General features: G+C 39.4%; 1 protein-coding gene across 5 annotated transcripts in view; it reads right to left on the bottom strand.

Annotated features, from left to right (window-relative positions):
• SPART (spartin) overlaps positions 1 to 14,954 on the bottom strand; it is a 32,246-nt gene extending 17,292 nt beyond the window's left edge. Inside the window, exons 1-4 of one of the 5 annotated variants that reach the window (XM_043477718.1) lie at positions 14,788 to 14,954; positions 7,604 to 7,759; positions 5,059 to 5,870; positions 1,513 to 1,710 (exon numbers count right to left, since the gene is read on the bottom strand). In XM_043477718.1, the coding sequence (XP_043333653.1) occupies positions 1,513 to 1,710; positions 5,059 to 5,870; positions 7,604 to 7,703 (1,110 nt within the window). In that variant the 5' untranslated portion in view covers positions 7,704 to 7,759; positions 14,788 to 14,954. The other 4 variants (XM_043477714.1, XM_043477715.1, XM_043477716.1 and 1 more) reach the window with 4 other exon arrangements.
• Between the last annotated feature and the right edge of the window lie 7,307 nt (positions 14,955 to 22,261).

The following is a 22,261-nucleotide window of genomic DNA, read 5'->3' as shown; positions in this document are numbered from 1 at the left end:
TTCCATATGGGGGTCATAGGTTTTGCTGGCATAGCTTAAATAACTGGCATTTTAGTTCATACTGATCATCAGGTCATTCTCATATACAGTTCTTACAGTCTAACACTGAGATGACTCTCTGGCCTATCTCTTACCTGGTGATCTGCTCCCATCACCTTTGCCCTTAAATGTTTAATATAGGTATGGACTGAAGGTGTATTCTACTTTCTGAGATAAAAGGAACAAATCTTTCATAACTGAACTCAAAACTATTTTGTGAAATCCTCCCTGGCCTCCTTTCACTTTTTTCCATCATCGATTACACTATACTGTTATTTAACAGACTGTTAACATGCTCAAGAATAGGAGCTGTTATATATGTATTTTTTATAGCCCCCTCTGTTCTTTCTTACCATTCCATCATTTAACACAGAACCAGGTTAAATAATGAATTCTAAATATCTGTTGATTGAAGGAGAAAATAAAAAGTTTTCTATATATACTACATATATATATGTTACCAGGCTGTCAATCTTCTTCAACCTCTAATAACTGTCAATAGGCACAATCAAAAATGGTTTCCTCCCTTGTCCTACATTAAGATGGGCAAGAACACCTAAAGAAAATATCTCCATTATACTCTATTTCAACTTCCTAAAACAGATCAGTATTGGGCAGAGAAAATGGATTAAATGAGGCAAGTTCACAGGATGACCAACCACTTTCTAAATCACATTTTGCCTTTGTTAATCATAAGAACAAAGACAATTTCCTCAGACAAAACCTATTCCTCAAGACATACCGCTAAAACGTCTAACACTATCCATCTGCTAATGCTGAAATTAATTTCCCTGGTGGCTCAGACAGTAAAGTGTCTGCAGGCAACACGGGAGACCCTGGTTCGATCCCTGGGTCAGGAAGATCCCCTGGAAAAGGAAATAGTAACCCACTCTAGTACTCTTGCCTGGAAAATCCCATGGACCGAGAAGCCTGGTAGGCTACAGTCCATGGCGTCGCAGAGTTGGGACACGACTGAGCGACTTCACTTTCAATGCCGAAATTCACTTTCAATGCCGAAATTACCTTCACTTTACCTCTGAGTCCCACTAGTCCACTTTTCCAACTGAGAAGTAAGACAGTGGTCATAACAAGAGCTAATACCCACACTACTTGCTAGCACTGATGTAAGTGTCTTAAGGCATTAACTTTAAATCTTCATCATAGCCCAATAAAGTAAGATGTTATTATCTTCATTTTATGATAAAGAAACTAAAGTATAGGGAAGATCAACAACTTGAATTAGACAGCTATTAAGTGCAAGAGTTCAAATTCAAACCGAGATAATTTGATTTCAGAGACCACAATAATCACTATTTATAGCCAATTCCCAACGTGTATTAAATATTTGTGAACACACAAGCAAATTATATACTATTTCCTACTGATCAAACTGGAGCTTATTACAATTTCTTTGAAAGCAGGAGTGATTATGTTAAAGTAGGTTTTCATCCTGAAGGTGATCACACAAGTTACCTGGAGCCGAAGGTCAGACATTTGTCTTAACAGATCCTCGAAGAGTTCTCTGTCATCTTCTGGTAATTCAGATGACAAAACGACCCCAACAAAGCATCCTGATGCTTGTAACATCGTATCAGGGAACATGTAGGCACCTACAGTACATTTAAGAACTGGAGACCTATCAGGAACTAGAGGATACAACCAGTCACAAACCTGAAAGGATTAATTGAAAACAAATCAATTAACAAAACAAGGTTTTCACTGAGATTTTAGATATTGTTTTACTAGCAAATACACACTCTAAGGTTTGAAATGCATTTTACAAGACTCTGTAGAACCATCAGCATCAACAAACCCCCAATAAAAATCAGTCATTTGCTAGTCTGATTCCCCCTGCACAACACAGGAACTGTACTAAAAATCTTACTGCTCCTCTAATTAAAAGTCTTAAAACCAGTGTCCTGAAATAGCCCCCTGTTAACCGATAATGAGTCTAGCTTTAAATAAATAATGGTCAAAGTAATTTAAGCTTTTCTTTATTATTAAACATCTCTTTATGGAAATTAAATAAAATCAAACTGTTTCCAAGTACTCCACATGTATTTACTGATTTAATCCTCAAAATAATACTGTGAAATTGGCTAGTGTCACTTTAACCACAAGAAAACTGAGGTAATGAGAGGTTAATTAAGTTGCTCAGAGCCAACAACCAAAAAAAAGTGAAGCTAGGATTTAAACACATGCTATCTGCCACCGGAGAAGCTAAACAATTATTTTAATTAGAAGCACGGTTTTTTGTTGTTGTTGTTGTTGTTGTTTTTTACTAAGTCCAACCTGATCTGATAGAGCAAGAACATTAAGTTACATTTATGGATTCACTATCTATTGTCAAGTTAAACCAAAAGTAGCCCAGCAACATCATATGGGGAGGTCAGATTATCACATTAAGACTTAAACTCACCTCCTGAAGATCTAAATTCAGAAGAAATTAAGTTTAAATCAGAATATCCTAATGTGTTAATTTCCATTATTCTTGGAGTGACCAGAATAAAATTTTGTGCCTCACCAAGACATTCTCTAATATTAAGAAACTTGGAAGAACAATTGATTATTATCAAACATTGTGTGATGTATATGAGTCAAAGAGATGAAAGATTTCATATAAACAATGGAAAATTCTGGTGTACTATCATATCTCTGACCAACAGAATACAAATATGTAGAGATCAAGCGCACAAGGATGACTCTTTCCTAGAAAAGTGGTTAACAAACATTTTCAAATTCTTATTTTAGTGGATTATCTTTGTTTTAGTCATTTCAAAAGCCAGTCTCCAGCTTTAATAAAAATCAAACTTCAGACAAGTTACAATAAAATTGATGGCTGTGTTTTCCAAAGTATGATATACAACCATCTGTAGTATGTGAAATGACTTCAAGAAATATACAAACTATTTAAATTTGAGTAGCTACATATTTCAATATGTATTAGGGAAAGATATAACATCTTTCCCTCAATTTCACAGCTGTTATTGCTTAGGATAAAGTTTAAAAAATGAGACATTTTAAAAAATATGAACAACAGGTGGTGGATTTAACCAAAAAAGTTGTAATGGTTACACTTAAACGACGCAAGTTAGGGAAAGGTTTCTTTTACTGTGTCATGATTCTCTAAGATAAACTACATTCTGGTCACCTTGATTGAAATGGAGTCTCCTCAAATCTCAAATAAAATTTACAGACCTTTCTTAGGACAGAGTATTATAAATTGGTGAGCTCACCCACCACAGGCTGACTTCCCAGTTTCACTTTCACAGAGCAGCTTCATATCCAAGTTCCATATGAACTGACTACAAATCTGACAGGTTTAAAAAGTATATTAAAACTAAATTCAAGAGAAAAATAGTTTTTAGAAGCCACAGAATTCTAGTCTGCCAACTTTAAATTAATTTCTAATTTCCTAAATAAAGCAATAGTGATTGCTAAGAACAAAAAATTAAGTAAACACAGGGCAATTCTCTTTTAGGACACTGTTATAAATACCTGAATACATGAGTCCATTAAAAAGACTCAAATTTTGGGTACAATTTTACTTTTTTATTTAGGACTCAAAATAGGAGAGACTAGAAAAACAGAATTAAAAGCACAGAACAAATTTTTACTAAAGGATAAGTCATTTTAATGGTTGAGCTCATGTAATCAATAGAATGTTTCAAGTTTTCACTCCCTGCGCCTCCAATAGACCAGGACCCAAAGGTTTTTTAAATTCCACTCTTACAATGCCACTTTATTACCAGGTCAGCAGAAAATGTTTTATCTTTTATCAGACCCCTCAGAATCAGTAAGCCTACTCTTTTCAACCTTAACTAAGGCTTGTTTTTAAAAAATAACTTATGATTCACACTATTCTTCCTGTCCATTAATGAAGTCTTTCTTCCAACAACGCTCCCAGATATCTCCTTCATACACTCCTAGTAAATCTCCAACTATCTGTAAACAACCTTCAAGTGGACTTCACAAAGTAAAGGCTGCATAAGAATTGAAAATATAATATACCAAAAAAGAAAACAAATGTAGATAACTAGTACTGTAGCTAAACCACATCACCTGGACTTTTAAAAGCACGTGCCTTGCTCAAATAGTCATCTCCCTACCATGCAGATCCTTTTGTTATATTCAATGAATATGAATCTATACTTCCAGAAACCCATCTCCCCGGATCTCTCCAAACTAAAACAGATTGATACTGGACCATCATCTTCAGAATACCTCGGGAATTCCAGAACAGTGTCCTAACCTCAACCTTTATTTAGCAACAGTCTATGCTCTTGGACCAAGTGTATCCTGGTAAATGTGTATGTTTGGAAAGTTAGAATTGCTTCTCAGATGATTATCATCACAGTCTCTACTTGCAGACCATGGTTTCTTAACCTTGGCATGACTGACATTTTCAGTTATTTTTTTAACTGATAAGAGCCATCCTGTTTAATGTTTAGCAGTATGCCTGGCCTCTACCCACTATATATACCAGTACCAACAGCACACACCCCAGTCCCAGCTGTGACAACCAAAAACGTCCCCACTACTGTCTACCTATCCCAGGGTGTGTGGAGACTGCAGGGGTGGTTCCTACTAGTTGAGAACCACTATTCCAGACACCGGGGTGCATCTAGCCCAGTTTAGCCCCTCAGTGAGGGCTTGACAACATCTGTGGAAATTTACGGTTACACATTCACATATGAATTACACAAATCCCTTTTGAAATTAAAGTTATTAGGTTTCTTCTTCAGATAAAAAACTAAAAGAATGAATATTTCAATCTCCTTCAGGTCCTGTCATCACAAATTTAATACTAAAACAAGACTTTATATCTAAAGAAAAATAAATGTTGTCAAATGCAAACATGGATGCTGAAGGCGCATAAATTTCATGAATTTAAAAAGGAACTAGAAATTATAGTAACCTTTTTGCATTCACTGTCTTGGACACATCATAAATATTATCAAATAAAAGTAGTATATTCTACACATATTTCAAATTTGTTTACCTCTTTCTTTGGCTTACCTGGAGAAATCCAGGAGGACGATTTAGAAAGGTATCAAGAGAATTATCCAAGAACCTCACGATTCGAAGGTACCCAGGATATGAAGGTGCACTAACCTCCCCTGCGGGATTTACAAAGAAAATCTGTACTCCGTTTGGTATCAAAATCAACTCATCTGCATCCAGCCCTAAGGTCTCAAGAGGTGGTGGCTGAGAGTGATTCCTATAGAAGTTCTCCCCAACTGACGAGAACTCCCCAGATTCTGTTCCATAGGATACAGTGTAGTGACCCTCAGCAGCCTGAGGAGTGTAAGCAGGAGGTGCTTCGGACGGATGACTCTGACACGGCAAGGACAAAGTAGCAGGTGTACTACTTGACTCCGCACTTGCAGTTGAAGTGCTTTCATTTACTTCACTGTGTTGAGGAAGTGAACTAAAGCACTGAGGCTCTGGTGACTTTTCAGACATGTCTTTAGGTGGAAATTCTGGATACAACTTGGGCACCTCCTGAAGATCATTCCGTAGAGAAGTGGCAAGACCCTTCTCCAGAATTTCCAACCTGGTACGTACATTCTGTAGCGTTTCTTTCATTTTCTGTTGCATCTGCCTAGCAGATTCCCACTCAGGACCTGTGTATTCAGGATCCGTTGATGAAATGCTGATTCCTCTAAGCAGGTGTCCTATTCCTTGCTTATAGTAGTTCTTTGCTTCTTCCTTTTGACCTAATTCATCTGTATTCAGTCCTTTATTAACAAATACAAAGGCTTTCTTGTATGCTTCCTTGATGATCTTAATTTCAATAGGTTCTCCATCTTGGGGTTCTTGTTCCATTTCTGCAAAGCAGGAAATATATTTTTAATTACCTTATTTAGATATTTGTTTATTTATTTATTATCAATTCCTCCCACCTGAATATACTTCAGAGGACTGGAGCCTTGCTTGTCTTTGTTCACTGATGTATTTCCCAAGCCTATTTAGATATGACATACAGGAAATACTCAAGTATGTATTTGTTGAATGGATAAATATTGCTCTTGCTCCTAAGTATCTTTTTAATTAAAAACATAAGAGAATAAGCCAGAATATAGATACTGAATAATTTTCTTGTTCCAGTTTCTTGTAAGAAAGAAAAGTTTCCTATATCTTTTAGGTTGGAACAAAAGAATCTCATTCTAAAATTCATTATACTTCTGGATTACAGTAGCTAATTAAAAATGAAGTTGAATCACATATTGGAGAGGACAGAAATGAGGAGGAAAAAATGTATCTAAATGAAGCTTTAAAGTTACCTTACTTTTATTTAAAGGTGGCAGGTTTCTCACATGCAGTTATCCCCCTTCCCTCTCCAAACTCCATTAAAGTGACTCACAAAATAATTTAAAAGGCATAACCATTTCTTTCAATGAGAAAGAGGCATGAACAGATACTTCACAAATGGTCATGTGAAAAGGCATTCAACACATGACTCCTTCATGGAAATGAAACTAAAACCCAAAATATGACTACAACTGACCCTTGAACAGTATGGGTCCACCTAGACATGGATTATTTTCAATAAACACAGTACTGTTTTCATTTTATGGCTCTTTAATTAAGTGTGGGGAAAAGTTTGTGTTTGATTAGAGATCACAGCATGTGGAATCAAAAGAAAGAGGGTCTGTGTCCTGATTCAATCCAAAGTGTTTCAGTTTTCTACCCTTGTTATTTATCAATTCCTTTATGTCTGAGGCAGAGACAGTAATACAGAGATTTTTAACTATGTGGTGACTGGCACCTCTAATCCCATTGTTCAAGGTCAATTATATATACTTATCAGGTGGCTAAAATTGAATACTGGCAAATGTTAGAGAAGATGGGAACTGGAACTCTCATATACTTTGCTGGTGTAAGTGAAAAATGGTACAGCCACTATGGAAGTCTGGCATTTCTATCTAAGGTACGTTCACTCACTCTATGATCCAGCAATTCCACTTAAAGGTATAGAACTGAGAGAAATGAATGAATATACACACCAAAAATATGTACAATAATATTCATAGCAGCTTTATTCACAAAAGCCAAAATCTCGAAACAACCCAAATGCCCGCTCGCAGGAGAAGGGATAAACAGTGGCTTGTTCATATTACGCAGTAATACACCGGATTTTTTTTTTTTAATTGATGCCTGCAATGGGGATGACTTACCAAGTCTTTGCACAAAAGAAGCTACATACAAAAGATTTCATACTGAGACTACTATATTGTATGATTTTGAGGAACAAGCAAAACTAGTCTTTGATGAGAGAAACAAAAATAGTGACTACAGGTGCTGGTACAGACTTGAAAGGGTCACAAGGGGACCTTATAGCATATGGAAATGCTATCTAGATCTGAGTGGTGACTATATAGTGTATGCATATATTAAAAATCTGTAAATTTAGGATTAATGCACTATATTGCACCTTGTTATACCCATTAATATATCCATTAATTATATATCCATAAATCCATAATTATATATCCACTTAATAAAATAAATAACAAAGCCATAACTCACAAAGAGGGAGGATGAAGGGAGTCAACAGTACCTCGTTTTTCAAAGGGGCGGCAGACACGGTAACTCAAAACAGATCTGAGAAAGCTGAAGCCTACACTGTCAATCAGGAAACCATGGAAGCAGCCCCACATATATTTCCTGGTAGAACCTCCAAAAGGCACAGGAACTGATGAGATTCAGTCCTCCTCTGGAAGAGAGAGTAGAGGACTGAATGTGGGATGGATTCAAAGCTAATTTGCAAACTAATACAGCCACTATGGAGAACAGTGTGGAGATTCCTTAAAAAACTGGAAATAGAACTGCCATATGACCCAGCAATCCCACTCCTGGGCATACACACCGAGGAAACCAGATCTGAAAGAGACACGTGCACCCCAATGTTCATCGCAGCACTGTTTATAATAGCCAGGACATGGAAGCAACCTCTAGATGCCCATCAGCAGACAAATGGATAAGGAAGCTGTGGTACATATACACTATAGAATATTACTCAGCCATTAAAAAGAATTCATTTGAATCAGTTCTAATGAGATGGATGAAATTGGAGCCCATTATACAGAGTGAAGTAAGCCAGAAAGGTAAAGACCAATACAGTATACTAACGCATATATATGGAATTTAAAAAGATGGTAACGATAACCCTATATGCAAAACAGAGAAAGAGACACAGATGTACAGAACAGACTTTCAGACTCTGTGGGAGAAGGCGAGGGTGGGATGTTCAGAGAGAACAGCATTGAAACAAGTATACTATCAAGGGTGAAGCAGATCACCAGCCCAGGTTGGATGCATGAGACAAGTGCTCAGGGCTGGTGCACTGGGAAGACCCAGAGGGATGGGATGGAGAGGGAGGTGGGAGGGGGGATCGGGATGGGGAACACATGTAAATCCATGGCTGATTTATGTCAATGTATGGCAAAAAAAAAAAAAAAAACTACATTGTAAAGTAATTAGCCTCCAACTAATAAAAATAAATGGGAAAAAAAAAACAACAACAAAGCTAATTTACAAAGTAGACCCTCAGATCTCTCCTAAACAAGACCAAGAACACTATTTCTCTCCAGCCCTGAAAGAAGACTGGGTGCTTTAATTCAAAAGAGCATAGAAGAAAATACCTAATGTGTTCTTAAGTTTTCAGAAGAGATCCATATTAACTGTGAGAGGACTCAGGGTTTAATCAGCGATAAGTACACGGTAAACTAAGGAAATAAAAATCAAGACAATTTTTAACTCCAAGGAAAACAAGATGCTGAGCTAGAAAGAAAAGTAATCAATGTACTTCATGTTTCAATTTTGATTAATATCATAATAATATAAATAATGAATCCTGATACAAGCCAAATTATAATACAACCATCATGAGAAGATGGGAAGATGAATGGATAGAAAGTTTATGTGCCTGTGGTACACAGCATGGGAGACCTAAACTTCCATCTTCCCTACTAGGAAGTTAATGGACAATGCCTAACACTGAAAAATAAAGTAACAATATAAGCATCCTGTTTATTACAGATTCAGACAGAAAGACCAGGTGTGGTAAGAAAATGGATACAAGCTTTGGGAGTAAGGGATTAGACTAGGGTGGTGGGATCTCTGATTTTCACTGCAAGCCTTATAAAAATATTTAATTCTTTATATGTGCAGGATAAAAACAATTACTAATTTTAAAAAAGTAAACTAAAGCTTTAGAGCAGCACTGTCCAACAGAATTATAAATGTTAACTACATATGTAATTTAAAATTTTCTAATAGCCACATTTAAAAAGTAAAAAATTTCAGTGATAGCATTTTATTTATCCAAAAACATCCAAAATATTATTTCACCATGTGCCCAATATAAAAATTATTAATGAGATAGTTTTCCTTATTTTTGGCATTAAGTCTTCAAAACCTAGTGTGTATTTTACACTTGAGGCATACCTTAATTTCCACTACCTTCATCTCAAGCCCTCAATACCCACAAGTGCCTACTACAGACACTGTGGTTTTATTTTCCTGCAATCTCAGTAAAAATTATAATGATAGGATAATTTAAAGGACTTAAGGCTCTTTTAGCAACCATCTGCACTATAAAGGCATCACCAAACTAGCCTAACCATACTTTCTAACCTGAAAAATAAACCACTGGTCAGTCACATACAGGGACTTCACAGTAGTTGAGTGTGTGTGTGTGTGTGTGTGTGTACATTTATATATATTTGTCCTCAATTTAGAAAACATCACATACAATCGACCATCATCAGAGATCTTACTTGTCCCACCTTGAATCCCCTACGAAAAGTGATAATCCCACCCTGGAATCCTGTCTTTAGAACAGAATGCCAGTAGAATGCTTTCTTTCCTCAGACACCATGGGATAGGAATTCTGCATTCCACCCTCCTTAGGATACAAGCAGACTCAGAGTTCAGAAAGCAAGACAGCAGAGGTTACACAGGCTATGGCGAGCTGACCCAGGAATTTAACCAGCACTCTTAAGTCTGCTCAAATGCCTTGAACAGGGTCTTGAACAACACCGTGACTTGGCATTTTTTGCTCTGTGCTGTAGGATATCATGTGTTCTTCCCTGATAGCTCAACTGGTAAAAAACCCACCTACAATGCAGGAGACCCCGGTTTGATTCCTGGGTAGGGAAGATCCCTTGGAGAAGGGATAGGCTACTATTTCACTATTCTTGGACATCCCTAGTGGCTCAGCTGGTAAAGAATCCGCCTGCAATGCGGGAGACCTGGGTTCAATTCCTGGGTTGGGGAGATCCCCTGGAGAAGGGAAAGACTACCCACTCCACTATTCTGGCCTGGAGAATTCCATGGACTATATAGTCCATGGGGTCGCAGAGAGTCAGACAGGACTGAGCGACTTCACTTTCACAGGACATCATGACTACCAAGGACACCATTTACAGAGCTTTTAATGTGTGCTGGAGACCAAGCTACATGTGCATTTCATTCAGTCCTTACAAACAACTCTTGAGACATTGTTACTGTTACTAGTACTTTGCAGAAGGAAGAAAAATGAGGTTTGAAGGCCATAACTGCTTTAGATCACATGTTTCTGAAAGACCTTGGAGCTAAGAATTACTTTCATATTTTTAAAAGCATATAAAAACAAGGATATGCAACAGAGATGATGTGGCCCACAAGCCTAAAACATCTTACTATCTACTTTCTGGAACTTTACAAAAAGAGTTTACTAACCCATCACCTTAGATTACAGAATTAGATAGTCTGATTCCAAAACTAATCCTCTAAATCAGGGTTTCTCAATCTCAGTTTGATTCACATTTTGGGCTGGAAAATTCTTTGTTATGGGAGGCCGTCCTGATCACTCGAGGATGTTTATCCCCACTCTGATCTCTATCTACTAGGTGCCAGAAGCAGCGCCCCCCTCTACCAACCACGTGACGATCAAAAATGTCTTCAGGGCTTCCCTGGTGGCTCAGTGGTAAAGAATCTGCCTGCCTATGCAAGAGATACAGGTTCGATCCCTGATCTGGGAAGATCCCACATGAGGCGAAGCAACTGAGCCTATGCTTTAGAGCCTGGGAACTGCAACTACTGAAGCCCAAGTGCCCTTGAGCCCATGTTCTGCAACAAGAGAAGTCACAACAGGAACTAGAGAAAAGCCCACGTAGCAACTAGGACCCTTCACAGCCAAATATTTTAAAAATAAGTAAATAAAATTATTTTAAAAAAAAATCTCCAGGCATTGCCAAACGTACCCTGGCTGCAAAATCATCCCCTGTTGACAACCACAGCTCAAATGGTCTTTAAATGAGGGAATGTGTACCCACGGGAACATGAAGATTTGTCGAGGAACATGTAACAACAACATATATAATTTTAAGAAAAAGGCTGTCAATGGGAAAAAAAAAAAAGAAAAGAAAAGGAAAAAAAAAACCAACAAAAAAAAAAAAAGAAAAAGGCTTTAGATCCCTCCTCACTAAAACAGACCTATAGGCAACATGCCTGCAGTTTAGCTATCATGCTATTGCTTTTCCTCTTTCAAGCTCCTTTCATAGTCTTCCCAATTTGCAAAACTTTACCAAATATACCACACTCCCATTCCTATTTTTAGTATGGTGTATTTCCCAGCATGGAAAGGCAGAATTCATGGTAGAATGAAACAGCCCAAAAGTCACAGGTGTCAATTTCAATTTTATGCATGACTCCAACTATCCATATCCTTAAAATATAAATTTCCACTAAAATTCCATTTTTATATTGAATTAGCCTTTATCAAAATCCACAGGTATTATGCTGTTCTGAGTAACTATTACTACTTGTAATAATTAAATCCAGAAGAAAAGTAACTCCTAGAGCAATAGTCAAAGAAAAAATTTAAAACTTAGTTTCAACTTACACAAGTATTTTTATTGAAGACATGTATGACAGAGAATAAAAAGCTTTTGAGTATAAATAAATTACATTAAGATAATACTCAGGAGTTGGTAAAAGTAGAAGTGGATAAAATCAGAGTACAATTTCAAGAAAAAGGAACAGTGTAAAATAGCATATATTTTAAAAACTGACGGTAATGGATATAAAAGTGCAATATTATACCCCATGAGATACAGTTAAGAGTGATGAACCAATTTTATATTCAAATGTCAGTATCTATACTATATGGGATACTGCATCCCTTCCAACCACCTGAGAGTATAATGCAAAACATTATAAATCATCTTAGACCTATGCAAGGGGAGTTGTTTTACACAAATTATTTTGGGGGTTCACAAGTAAATTAAAAACACAGTTCTAAATCCACTCACTATATTATATTGCAAACATGAGACACCCATGGTCTGTGACACTTAGAAGCACCATAATTTACTACCTTTTATTAAGCTCTCTGGATATGCTTGGCACTGTTATATGCTCCATTTACTCCTCATATCCTTGGAGGGTTGTTCTGATTTAGAAAATGTTTAACAAATACTCAGCAGCTTGCTCAAGGACTAGTCAGTGAGCTGGTGAATGGAAGAGACAGATTCAAAGAGTCAGGTTCAATAGGTATTTGTCAAGAAAACGACATGTCTGACTCCAAAGGTAAACCTCCTGCTATATGAACAAGTGAGCAGAGTGAGGAGGTGTGAAGGGTAACTGAACTGTTTCAGTTACTTAGAAAGACTTTAGGTTTAAGTCTTAAAGGGTAGACAGCATTTGAAGACAGAATGCATGAGAAAGGAACCCTAGGTAGAAGGAGTATTACCTTGCAAACGTCTTTATTTAAAAACTTATTTCACATCGTGAGCTGAAAAATTTCCTAAATAATGTGTCACTGGAGGAAAGGCGGGGGGAGCTATTCACAGTGAAGGCAGGTGTGTGTGTGCACACATCCATGTTGCGTGTGGGGTGGGGGTTCCTGGGTCAGCTGCTGCTGAAGAGCCTTCCTTGCTGTCTTCTTCACTTTGAAGAGGGAAATTGTATATATATATATATATATATATCAGAGAGAACAGCCTGGAGGTCTAGCAGATGAAATGTAGTTTGTAATCGCATCACAGAAAGAAACTTCCTACTAAACTATTACATTTTCATTTTGTGGTTGTTACAGGATTTGCTTTTTCTCAGTAGTCTCTGAGAAGATGCATTTCACAGAAAAAAGGGCTATACGATGGTGCCTTAAAAACAAAGAAGTCTATCCTACCCCAAACCATAGTCAAGTGCTTATCAAATGCCTTGAAAAGATAAACACTATTATTACATGACTTCTCGCTTTAATTTTTAAAGTTGAGAACAGAAAAAAAGTCCTTGAAACGTCAATCTGAATTATCAAATAAAACAATACCTACACCACCACATTCACCTTCAATCACAAATCAAAACCTGGCTCCAGATACCAATGGCGCATTTAAATTATTTTTTAAACGTTCTAATAAAAATAAAATGCATTTATTTCATATAACAGTGTGTGTGTGTGTGTGTGTGCGTGCACGCACGCTTTAAAAAAATACTAGGAGCAAAGAGGTTCAATTCTGAACCAAACACTTCGTCTTTATTAGTTCCATCTCATAAACACTAAAAGTAGTAACAATCATGCTAACAATCAATATCACAACAAGTCTTTAATAATATAACCATTTATCTCCCTAGAAGGAGCAGCAGCAGAAGCTGTTCTGATGCCCACCCATCTCGCCCTTTACAAAATAAAACCAACCAACCAAACAAAAGGAGCAGGAACTTTCCCCAAATATCTATCTGTAACTGCCTTCTGTAGCAACCCGCCCTATTTTGGCTTGCTACAGGAACTATATATAGTGACATTTCATAAAGCCTCACAGGTAACAGAGAGCACACGAGAAAAGAGCTTCTTATTCCAAATACGTTTCACACAAAGTCAACAACTTAAGTCTGCTAATGTAAAAGAGAGTGAACCAAAAAGTACCTGCACTTATAACGGCAGGGGCCCTTCTCATACTACTTTTGCTTTCGGAAATTTCAAATAAAATTGTTGAATTCCTAAACATTTAAGGCCACGCATTTCACAGGCAACAACAATGAAGACAAGCTCATTAAACTACAATACAATAAAGCAAATCTCGAGCATCCTCAGGTGACAGAGTAAAGCAATTCATTTACAATTAAGAGAGCGGAGAACTGGGCCAACCCTACAGTAACGCAATAATGCCGTGTCACGAAACTGCGCATTCCAAGAGCAACTTTCCAGGCAGAGAAACTAAGTCGGAGAGATCTTCTGCAGCGTTCAGTGCCCCGCGACCCCCCAAAACACGAACAACTGTTTTCGATGGAGTAAAATCGCGAGCTACCCACCCCCATGTGGCTGACTTTCTGAAAGGTTACGGAACTTTCACTAAGCTGTATGCGCTGGGAGAGGGTGAATAATCGGTAAACACCTGGGGTGGGGCGGCCAGAATGGTCCACAGATGCTCCGGGAGGACCGCCAGGGAGGGGGCCAGGCGGCGCCCTCCAACCCAACGGTAAATAGGGAGGGGACGTAGCGAGTTCCAAGGTTCCGTAGATACACGAGATGAGGGTTAACTAAGAACAAGTTCTCAAACGAATCCCTCCCGAAACCGCTCCCTTCCACGAAAGTTCCATCTCTGAGAACTGGATGGGGGCCCGAGGCCTTCTCGGCCTTTCCCGCCCGGCCAGCCTGCCGCGGGCCCGGGTCGCTGACTCCACCCGTCCGCCTGGGTGGGGGGGGGGGGGTCCGCGCAGGGGCGACTCCTTCCCTCCCTCCGGCCGCCTCCCCACCTATGCCTGCCAGACCGCCGGGCCCTTCGGCCGCTGCGCAGAGTCCGCTCCCTCAGACGCGGTGCCGTCGTCGTTGTCGCCGCCGCCGCCACCCGCCCCCAGCGCTCCGCGCAGACCGGCCCGCGGGTCCCAGAGCCCCGCACGCGCGCGCGCGCCCGCCGGGGCTGACAAAGCCTGAGGAGGCGCGCGCTGCGGAGCGCACCACGTCACGCGGCCGCGCCGCCCCGCCCGCCAGCGCGGCTCCCGCGTGACCCGAGCGCGCGGCCCCCGCAGCTCGGCCCTCACGTGACGCCCACGCGGGCCTGGCCCGCCGCCTGGCGGACTCGTCCCCCACCTTCCCAGCCTCAGTTTTGTCCGCTCAGACCTTCTGAATGGCTTCTGGGGTGACGTTAGTCCACTTGGAACGTCTGAGTCACCGTAAAACTCTAGGGAGAGAAAAAGATAAAGGGCCGAAGGCCTGGGCAGAACCACTTGAGCCAGCGACTCAGCGCGGACTCCCTACCTGGGGTCTCCCGGCCACGTTGATGGTCCGGCGCTTGCGCAGTCTCTTACTCTCTTGCGGACCAGAGGCCGCGGAAGGGAGTGGTCCAGAGCGGTGGGCGATGAGGTTGATGGTTAGGGGAAGCTGTGTGCGCTAGAAGTTTGTAGCGACAGCACGGTTTAAAAAAAAAAAAAAAAGTTCTTGACGCCTAAGGTTAAATAGCAAATGTGCTGATTCCATTTATGACTATGGAACGTCAAAAAGGAAAAATCAAAGTAAACATGTGCTTCTTTAAAAGTTCTTTAAAGTTAATAAGATAGTTTCGGTGCGTGGACAGGGAATGTTGCCTGATTTTCCAGTTCTGCAAGGATCAAGCCAGTACAGCCACCCCTGCCCCCGCATATGAGCCCTGAGGCGAGTTTAGGATGGAGGAAAAACACAGCAGCAGGTCTGTGCTTTGGTCCTATATAGTGAAGATGCCTATCTAAAGATTAATCAACCCAGACTCTTGCATCTTCTGATATAGAGAAAGGGACTAAGAGCATGAACTTTAGATGATCTGTTCTTTGTGATTAGCAGTAATCTTTTGAAGTTCCACTTTTTTTCCCCTTAAGGGGAAAACACTCCACAAAACTACATATTCTGGTTTCTCCCTGATTCTTCAGAGCAGTTCTTCAAAATTACCTAAGACGCTGTCTCCAGGGCAGTAGTCTTTAGTAAGAGCCTGGTATAAAGCTTACTCTTGAAACTTAGATTGTATGTTTTTCTTCAGTCTGCAAATGGCAGATTTTACAGTCTTGAATAGACTTGCCTTAAAAAAACTATATACATATGTATAAAGTGCCCTGAGCTCTTAAGACTAGCTAAGTGACTTGTTTGAGAATGGCAGTGACTTAATTCCAGATGAATTGTTATTCCGTTCAGTCAAAATTGGGCTTCCCTTGTGGCTCAGCCGGTAAAGAATCGCCTGCCAATGAGGAAGACCGGGGTTCAATCCCTGGGTTGGGAAGATCCCCTGGAGAAGGGAAAGGCTACCCACTCCAGTATTCTGGCCTGGAGAATTCCATGGACTACAGAGTCCATGGGATCCCAAAAAATTGGACACCACTGAGCGACTTTCACTTTCTTTCAGTCAAAATTAATGATGGGAAATACTGGATGACTATTGGGGGAGGCTTTTAAGTTTAAAATTTGGTAGTTCCATTTGGTATATTAATAGTTCTCTGAAATCTGAGAAAGATAACAGCCATCCATCCCAAAGAGAAAAACCTACTGGGGGAGGGGGTGGTATACATTAATACAGTTTTTTTTTTTTTTTTTTTTTTAGTTGGAGGCTAATTACTTCACAACATTTCAGTGGGTTTTGTCATACATTGATATGAATCAGCCATAGATTTACACTTATTCCCCATCCCGATCCCCCCTCCCATCTCCCTCTCCACCGATTCCTCTGGGTCTTCCCAGTGCACCAGGCCCGAGCACTTGTCTCATGCATCCCACCTGGGCTGGTGATCTGTTTCACCATAGATAGTATACATGCTGTTCTTTTGAAACATCCCACCCTCACCTTCTCCCACAGAGTTCAAAAGTCTGTTCTGTACTTCTGTGTCTCTTTTTCTGTTTTGCATATAGGGTTATCGTTACCATCTTTCTAAATTCCATATATATGTGTTAGTATGCTGTAATGTTCTTTATCTTTCTGGCTTACTTCACTCTGTATAAGGGGCTCCAGTTTCATCCATCTCATTAGGACTGGTTCAAATGAATTCTTTTTAACGGCTGAGTAATATTCCATGGTGTATATGTACCACAGCTTGCTTATCCATTCATCTGCTGATGGGCATCTAGGTTGCTTCCATGTCCTGGCTATTATAAACAGTGCTGCGATGAACATTGGGGTGCATGTGTCTCTTTCAGATCTGGTTTCCTCAGTGTGTATGCCCAGAAGTGGTATTGCTGGTTCATATGGCAGTTCTATTTCCAGTTTTTTAAGGAATCTCCACACTGTTTTCCATAGTGGCTGTACTAGTTTGCATTCCCACCAACAGTGTAAGAGGGTTCCCTTTTCTCCACAGCCTCTCCAGCATTTATTGCTTGTAGACTTTTGGATAGCAGCCATCCTGACTGGTGTGTAATGGTACCTCATTGTGGTTTTGATTTGCATTTCTCTAATAATGAGTGATGTTGAGCACCTTTTCATGTGTTTGTTAGCCATCTGTATGTCTTCTTTGGAGAAATGTCTGTTTAGTTCTCTGGCCCATTTTTTGATTGGGTCATTTATTTTTCTGGAATTGAGCTGCAGGAGTTGCTTGTATATTTTTGAGATTAATCCTTTGTCTGTTTCTTCATTTGCTATTATACATACAGTGGTTTTAAATGATTTTTCTCATACACCTTAGAAAGAATTCTGAAAAACTGTGACTATGTACCTTCTCCCTCATTTTTGATTGAGCACCAAAAATTTTCATCTCACTTAAAGAGTTGTAAAGGATACAAATTGTTTTCTAGTACGTTGACATTCTAAAATAAGAGGTACATAACTTTTTTTTTTTTTGAGGTACATAACTTTTAATTGTAGGCAGTAGAGCCTAAATACCAGATAGTTTTATATCATCATCAATTTTTAAAACTATATTAACAAGCATTTCTTTAATAGGGGAAAATGTTACACCATTCCTTTTCTTCTTTTTGTTTATTTATTTATTTAGCTGCACCAGGTCTTAGCTGTAGATCCTGTAGATCTCAGACAGGATCTTTTGTTGTGGCATGTGGGATCTAATTCCCTGACCAGATATCAAACCCATTCCCCCTGATTTGGGAGCACAGAGAGTTAGCCACTGAACCACTAGGGAAATCCCCATTCCTTTTTGCCTTAAACTCATGTTTCCATATCACTTGATGAAATTTTACCCTGATATTTATTCTAGTTATCCCCAAAATATAAGCAATAAAAAGAGAAAAAAAGGTAAATTGTGTGTCATCAAAATTAAAACAATTTGCTCTTCAAAAGACACCATCAAGAAACTAAAAGTACAACCTACAGACTAAGAATATATTTTCAAATCATCATATTTTACTTGCATTTCAAACACATGAACGTTATCAACAACCTAAGTAATAAAATTTTAAGTGGGCAAAAGATTGGAATAGGTATTTCTCTAAAGATATACAAATGTCCATGAAAAGATTCTCAATGTCATTAGTCTTTCAGAAAGTGCAAGTCAAAAACATAATGAGATGCTGTTACTTACTCACTAGAATGGTTGTAATAAGACACTAACTAGTAATAAAAAGACACTAACTAGTGTCCTACAATGGAGAAGGCAATACTATTAGGTATTAGGTACCAATGGCAATGGTGCTCCCACTCCAGTACTCTTGCCTGGAAAATCCCAGGGACAGAGGAGCCTGGTAGGCTGCAATCCATGGGGTCAGGAAGAGTCTGGACATGACTGAGTGACTTCACTTTCAGTTTTCACTGCCATGCATTGGAGAAGGAAATGCAACCCACTCTAGTGTTCTTGCCTGGAGAATCCCAGGGACGGGGGAGCCTGGTGGGCTGCCGTCTATGGGGTTGCACAGAGTCGGACATGACTGAAGTGGCTTAGCAGCATAGCAGTGTCCTACAAAAATGTGGAGAAGTTCAAACCTCATGCATTACTAGTAGCAATGTAAAATGATGCATTTTTTGAAAAACAGTTTGTTTCTTAAAAGGTTATACATAGACTTACCATTACTATATGACCTAGAAACTCCTCTTATAGGTGAGATTCTATAGACATATGTTTTAATTTTACTTGGTTCAAAATATTGGGAGATGTTCATTGGAAGGACTGATGCTGAAGCTGAAACTCCAATACTTTGGCCACCTCATGTGAAGAGTTGACTCATTGGAAAAGACCCTGATGCTGGGAGGGATTGGGGGCAGGAAGAGAAGGGGATGACAGAGGATGAGATGGCTGGATGGCATCACCGACTTGATGGGCATGAGTTTGAGTAAACTCCGGGAGTTGGTGATGGACAGGGAGGCCTGGCGTGCTGCAATTCATGGGGTCACAAAGAGTCGGACACGACTGAGCAACTGAACTGAACTGATGTTTTCATTTTACTTGGCTCAAAATTCTGGGAGATGTTCCTGTTATAAAACTCTTTCTACACCTATATATTTATTAATAGTGTGTTTAGGTGACTAGAGTTTCTGTTTTCATATCTATAAATATTAAAAGTGAAATAGGATGTTGAATTCTGTCTTGTTCTGGAAATAGTTTACATATAATACAAACAATAATATAAATACTTGTACACATATACAAAGTGCACAAGAGGACTTGACAGAATTGTTCATAGCAACCTTATTTAAAACAGCCAAAAAGAGAAAATAACCCAAATGTCAATCAACAGATGAATTGATCTTTGAAAATGCAATATAGCACTACAATGAAATACTGTTCTACTCCCAAAGTTACCACAAAATGGATGACCCTCAAAAACATTATGCTCAGCGAAAGAAGCCAGACATGAACATAAATTTCTTTTTCAATGATTTTTCTTTGAAGGGCAAATATAAAGAGGCAGAAAGTAGATTACTGGTTGCCGAGGGCTGGGCTTGGTAATGGAATTGACTGTAAATGGACAGGAGGTTTTTCCTTTAGGGTGATGAAGATGTTCTAAAATTAGATTGTGATGAGGGTTGTACAGCTCTGTAAGTACAATGAAATTCACTTGAATTGCATATTTAAAATAAGTGAATTTTATGATATTTAAATTATATTTGAAACAGTTTAAAAATATCTCCTGGGGAATTCCCTGGTGATCCAGTGGTTAGGACTTCACATTCTCACTGCCAAGGGCTTGGGGTCAGTGCCTGGTTGGGGAGCTAAGATTCCACAAGCTGCAAAGTGCAGCCAGAAAAAAAATAACAACTCCTTGATTGACTATTATAATTATTTATATTATATGTATTATACATTTGGATAAACATTTATTGAACAAAGAGTATATATTTATTGGAAATATACCCTGATAAGGTGATAGAGACTTCTTCAATTAATTCATATATTTGTGGATGACTATCATTTATTTTCAAAATGAGACAGGATTTAGCATCAATTCTATCCTAATTTTAATATTTAAAAATGTAAAACTTGAGAAACTGCCTGCATAAACAAAATAAAATTAACAGAAGGAATTTTATAACAGCATTGTCATTCAATTCTTTAAACTATCAAATCTTATGCTGCATATCACTATGATACATCTTGCAAATTTGTATTTTACTCCAATGGATCCTTATTCCATTTTCTTAAATTAAAAAACTGAAAATCACTTCACAGCCAAAATATCTGTCACCAAGTTATAATAGTTATTTGCCTCCTCAGTTTCTGGGAAGAACACCAAAAATGCTTCATTAACATTGACCATCTGGTACCACGGAGGTCCCAGTATCCTTAGTAATGCCACATTCAAGGGAGTGCTGAATACCTCTAGTGGTGGCTGGGCACACTCGCTCAGAACTCAGCTTCAGCAACAGGTAACTGGGGCAGGAGGAGTGCTGGGGCCCCGACCCTCCTAGCAGAGAGCCCTCCCACTGCCAGGTAGGGGGGAGAGGGAGCCCACACCTAACAGTGGTGTGGGGAGCACTCCTAGGTCTGGGAAGTGGGAGCGTAGAGGGCGGGAGGGCAGAGGAAGGGACAGAGTGACTCGATTTAAATAACACAAACTCTGTTCTTGCGATTTCAGATTTTTGGGGGGAGTGATCTGCACAGTGCTTATGCTGTTAAGGCAGAATTGACACTCTCAATAAGGTGGGTTTTAATTGCCTTACTGAAAATCCACAAAAACTAAACTCATATTAAAGTTTTCCTCTCTGTGTTTTATCCTGTATAACTTGATTTTGTAGCCCGTTAAACATTACCACTCTATTTTAAGTGATCACCATAATGTGGGTTATTTGGTTAACTATTAAGGTCCTTTATTTGCACAGGCTATTTGCAGAGGCTTCTTCCAAGGCAGCACTTGAAATGTGCTCACCTGTATGTTTTACTAAAATTTGCAGAAAGAAAAAAGATTTTAGTCACAGTCAGTTAAGACCACTGACTCTACACTTGACTTCCCTTCCTGTCCTTGGTGTTTACATGACTGCAGCACGTTTGAGATCTAGGGCTTCCCTGGTAGCTCAGAATCTATCCACAATTCAGGAGACCTGGGTTTGATCCATGGGTGCCTGGAGAAGGGAAGAGCTATCTACTCCAGTATTCTTGCCTGGAGCATTCCATGGACTGGTGGGCTACAGTCAATGGGGTCTCAAAGAGTCGGACACAACTGAGCAACTTTCACTTTCAAGGAGAAGTGGAGTTGGTTGCCGTTGTTGTTCAGCCACTCAGTCGTGTCCGACTCTTTGCGACCCCAAGGATGGCAGCATGCCAGGCCTCCCTGTCCTTCATCATCTCCCAGAGCTTGCTCAAACTCATGTCCATTGAGTCGGTGATGCCATCCAACCATCTTATCCTCTGCAGTTCCCTTCTCCTCCTGCCTTCAACCTTCCCCAGCATCAGGGTCTTTGCTAATGAGTTGGTTCTTCCCATCAGGTGGCCAAAGTATTGGAGTTTTAGCTTCAGCATCAATCCTTCCAATGAATATTCAGGACTGATTTCCTTTAGGATGGACTGGTTTGATCTCTTTGCAGTCCAAGGGACTTTCAAGAGTCTTTTCCAACACCACAGTTCAAAAGCATCAATTCTTTGGTGCTCTACTTTTTTTATGGTCCAATTCTCACATCCATACATGACCACTAGGAAAACCATACCTTTGACTAGACGGACCTTTTGCTGGCAAAATGCTGTCTAGGTTGGTCATAGCTTTTCTTCCAAGGAGCAAGTGTCTTAATTTCATGGCTGCAGTCACCATCTACAGTGATTTTGGAGCCCAAGATAATAAAGTCTCTCATTGTTTCCACTGTTTCCCCATATATTTGCCACGAAGTGATGGGACTGG

The sequence above is a fragment of the Cervus canadensis genome, chromosome 9 (assembly GCF_019320065.1).
Source record: "Cervus canadensis isolate Bull #8, Minnesota chromosome 9, ASM1932006v1, whole genome shotgun sequence".
NCBI classification, from domain to species: Eukaryota; Metazoa; Chordata; class Mammalia; order Artiodactyla; family Cervidae; genus Cervus; species Cervus canadensis.
Note: the sequence above shows the minus strand (reverse complement) of the source record. Positions and strands in the feature narration are given on the sequence as shown.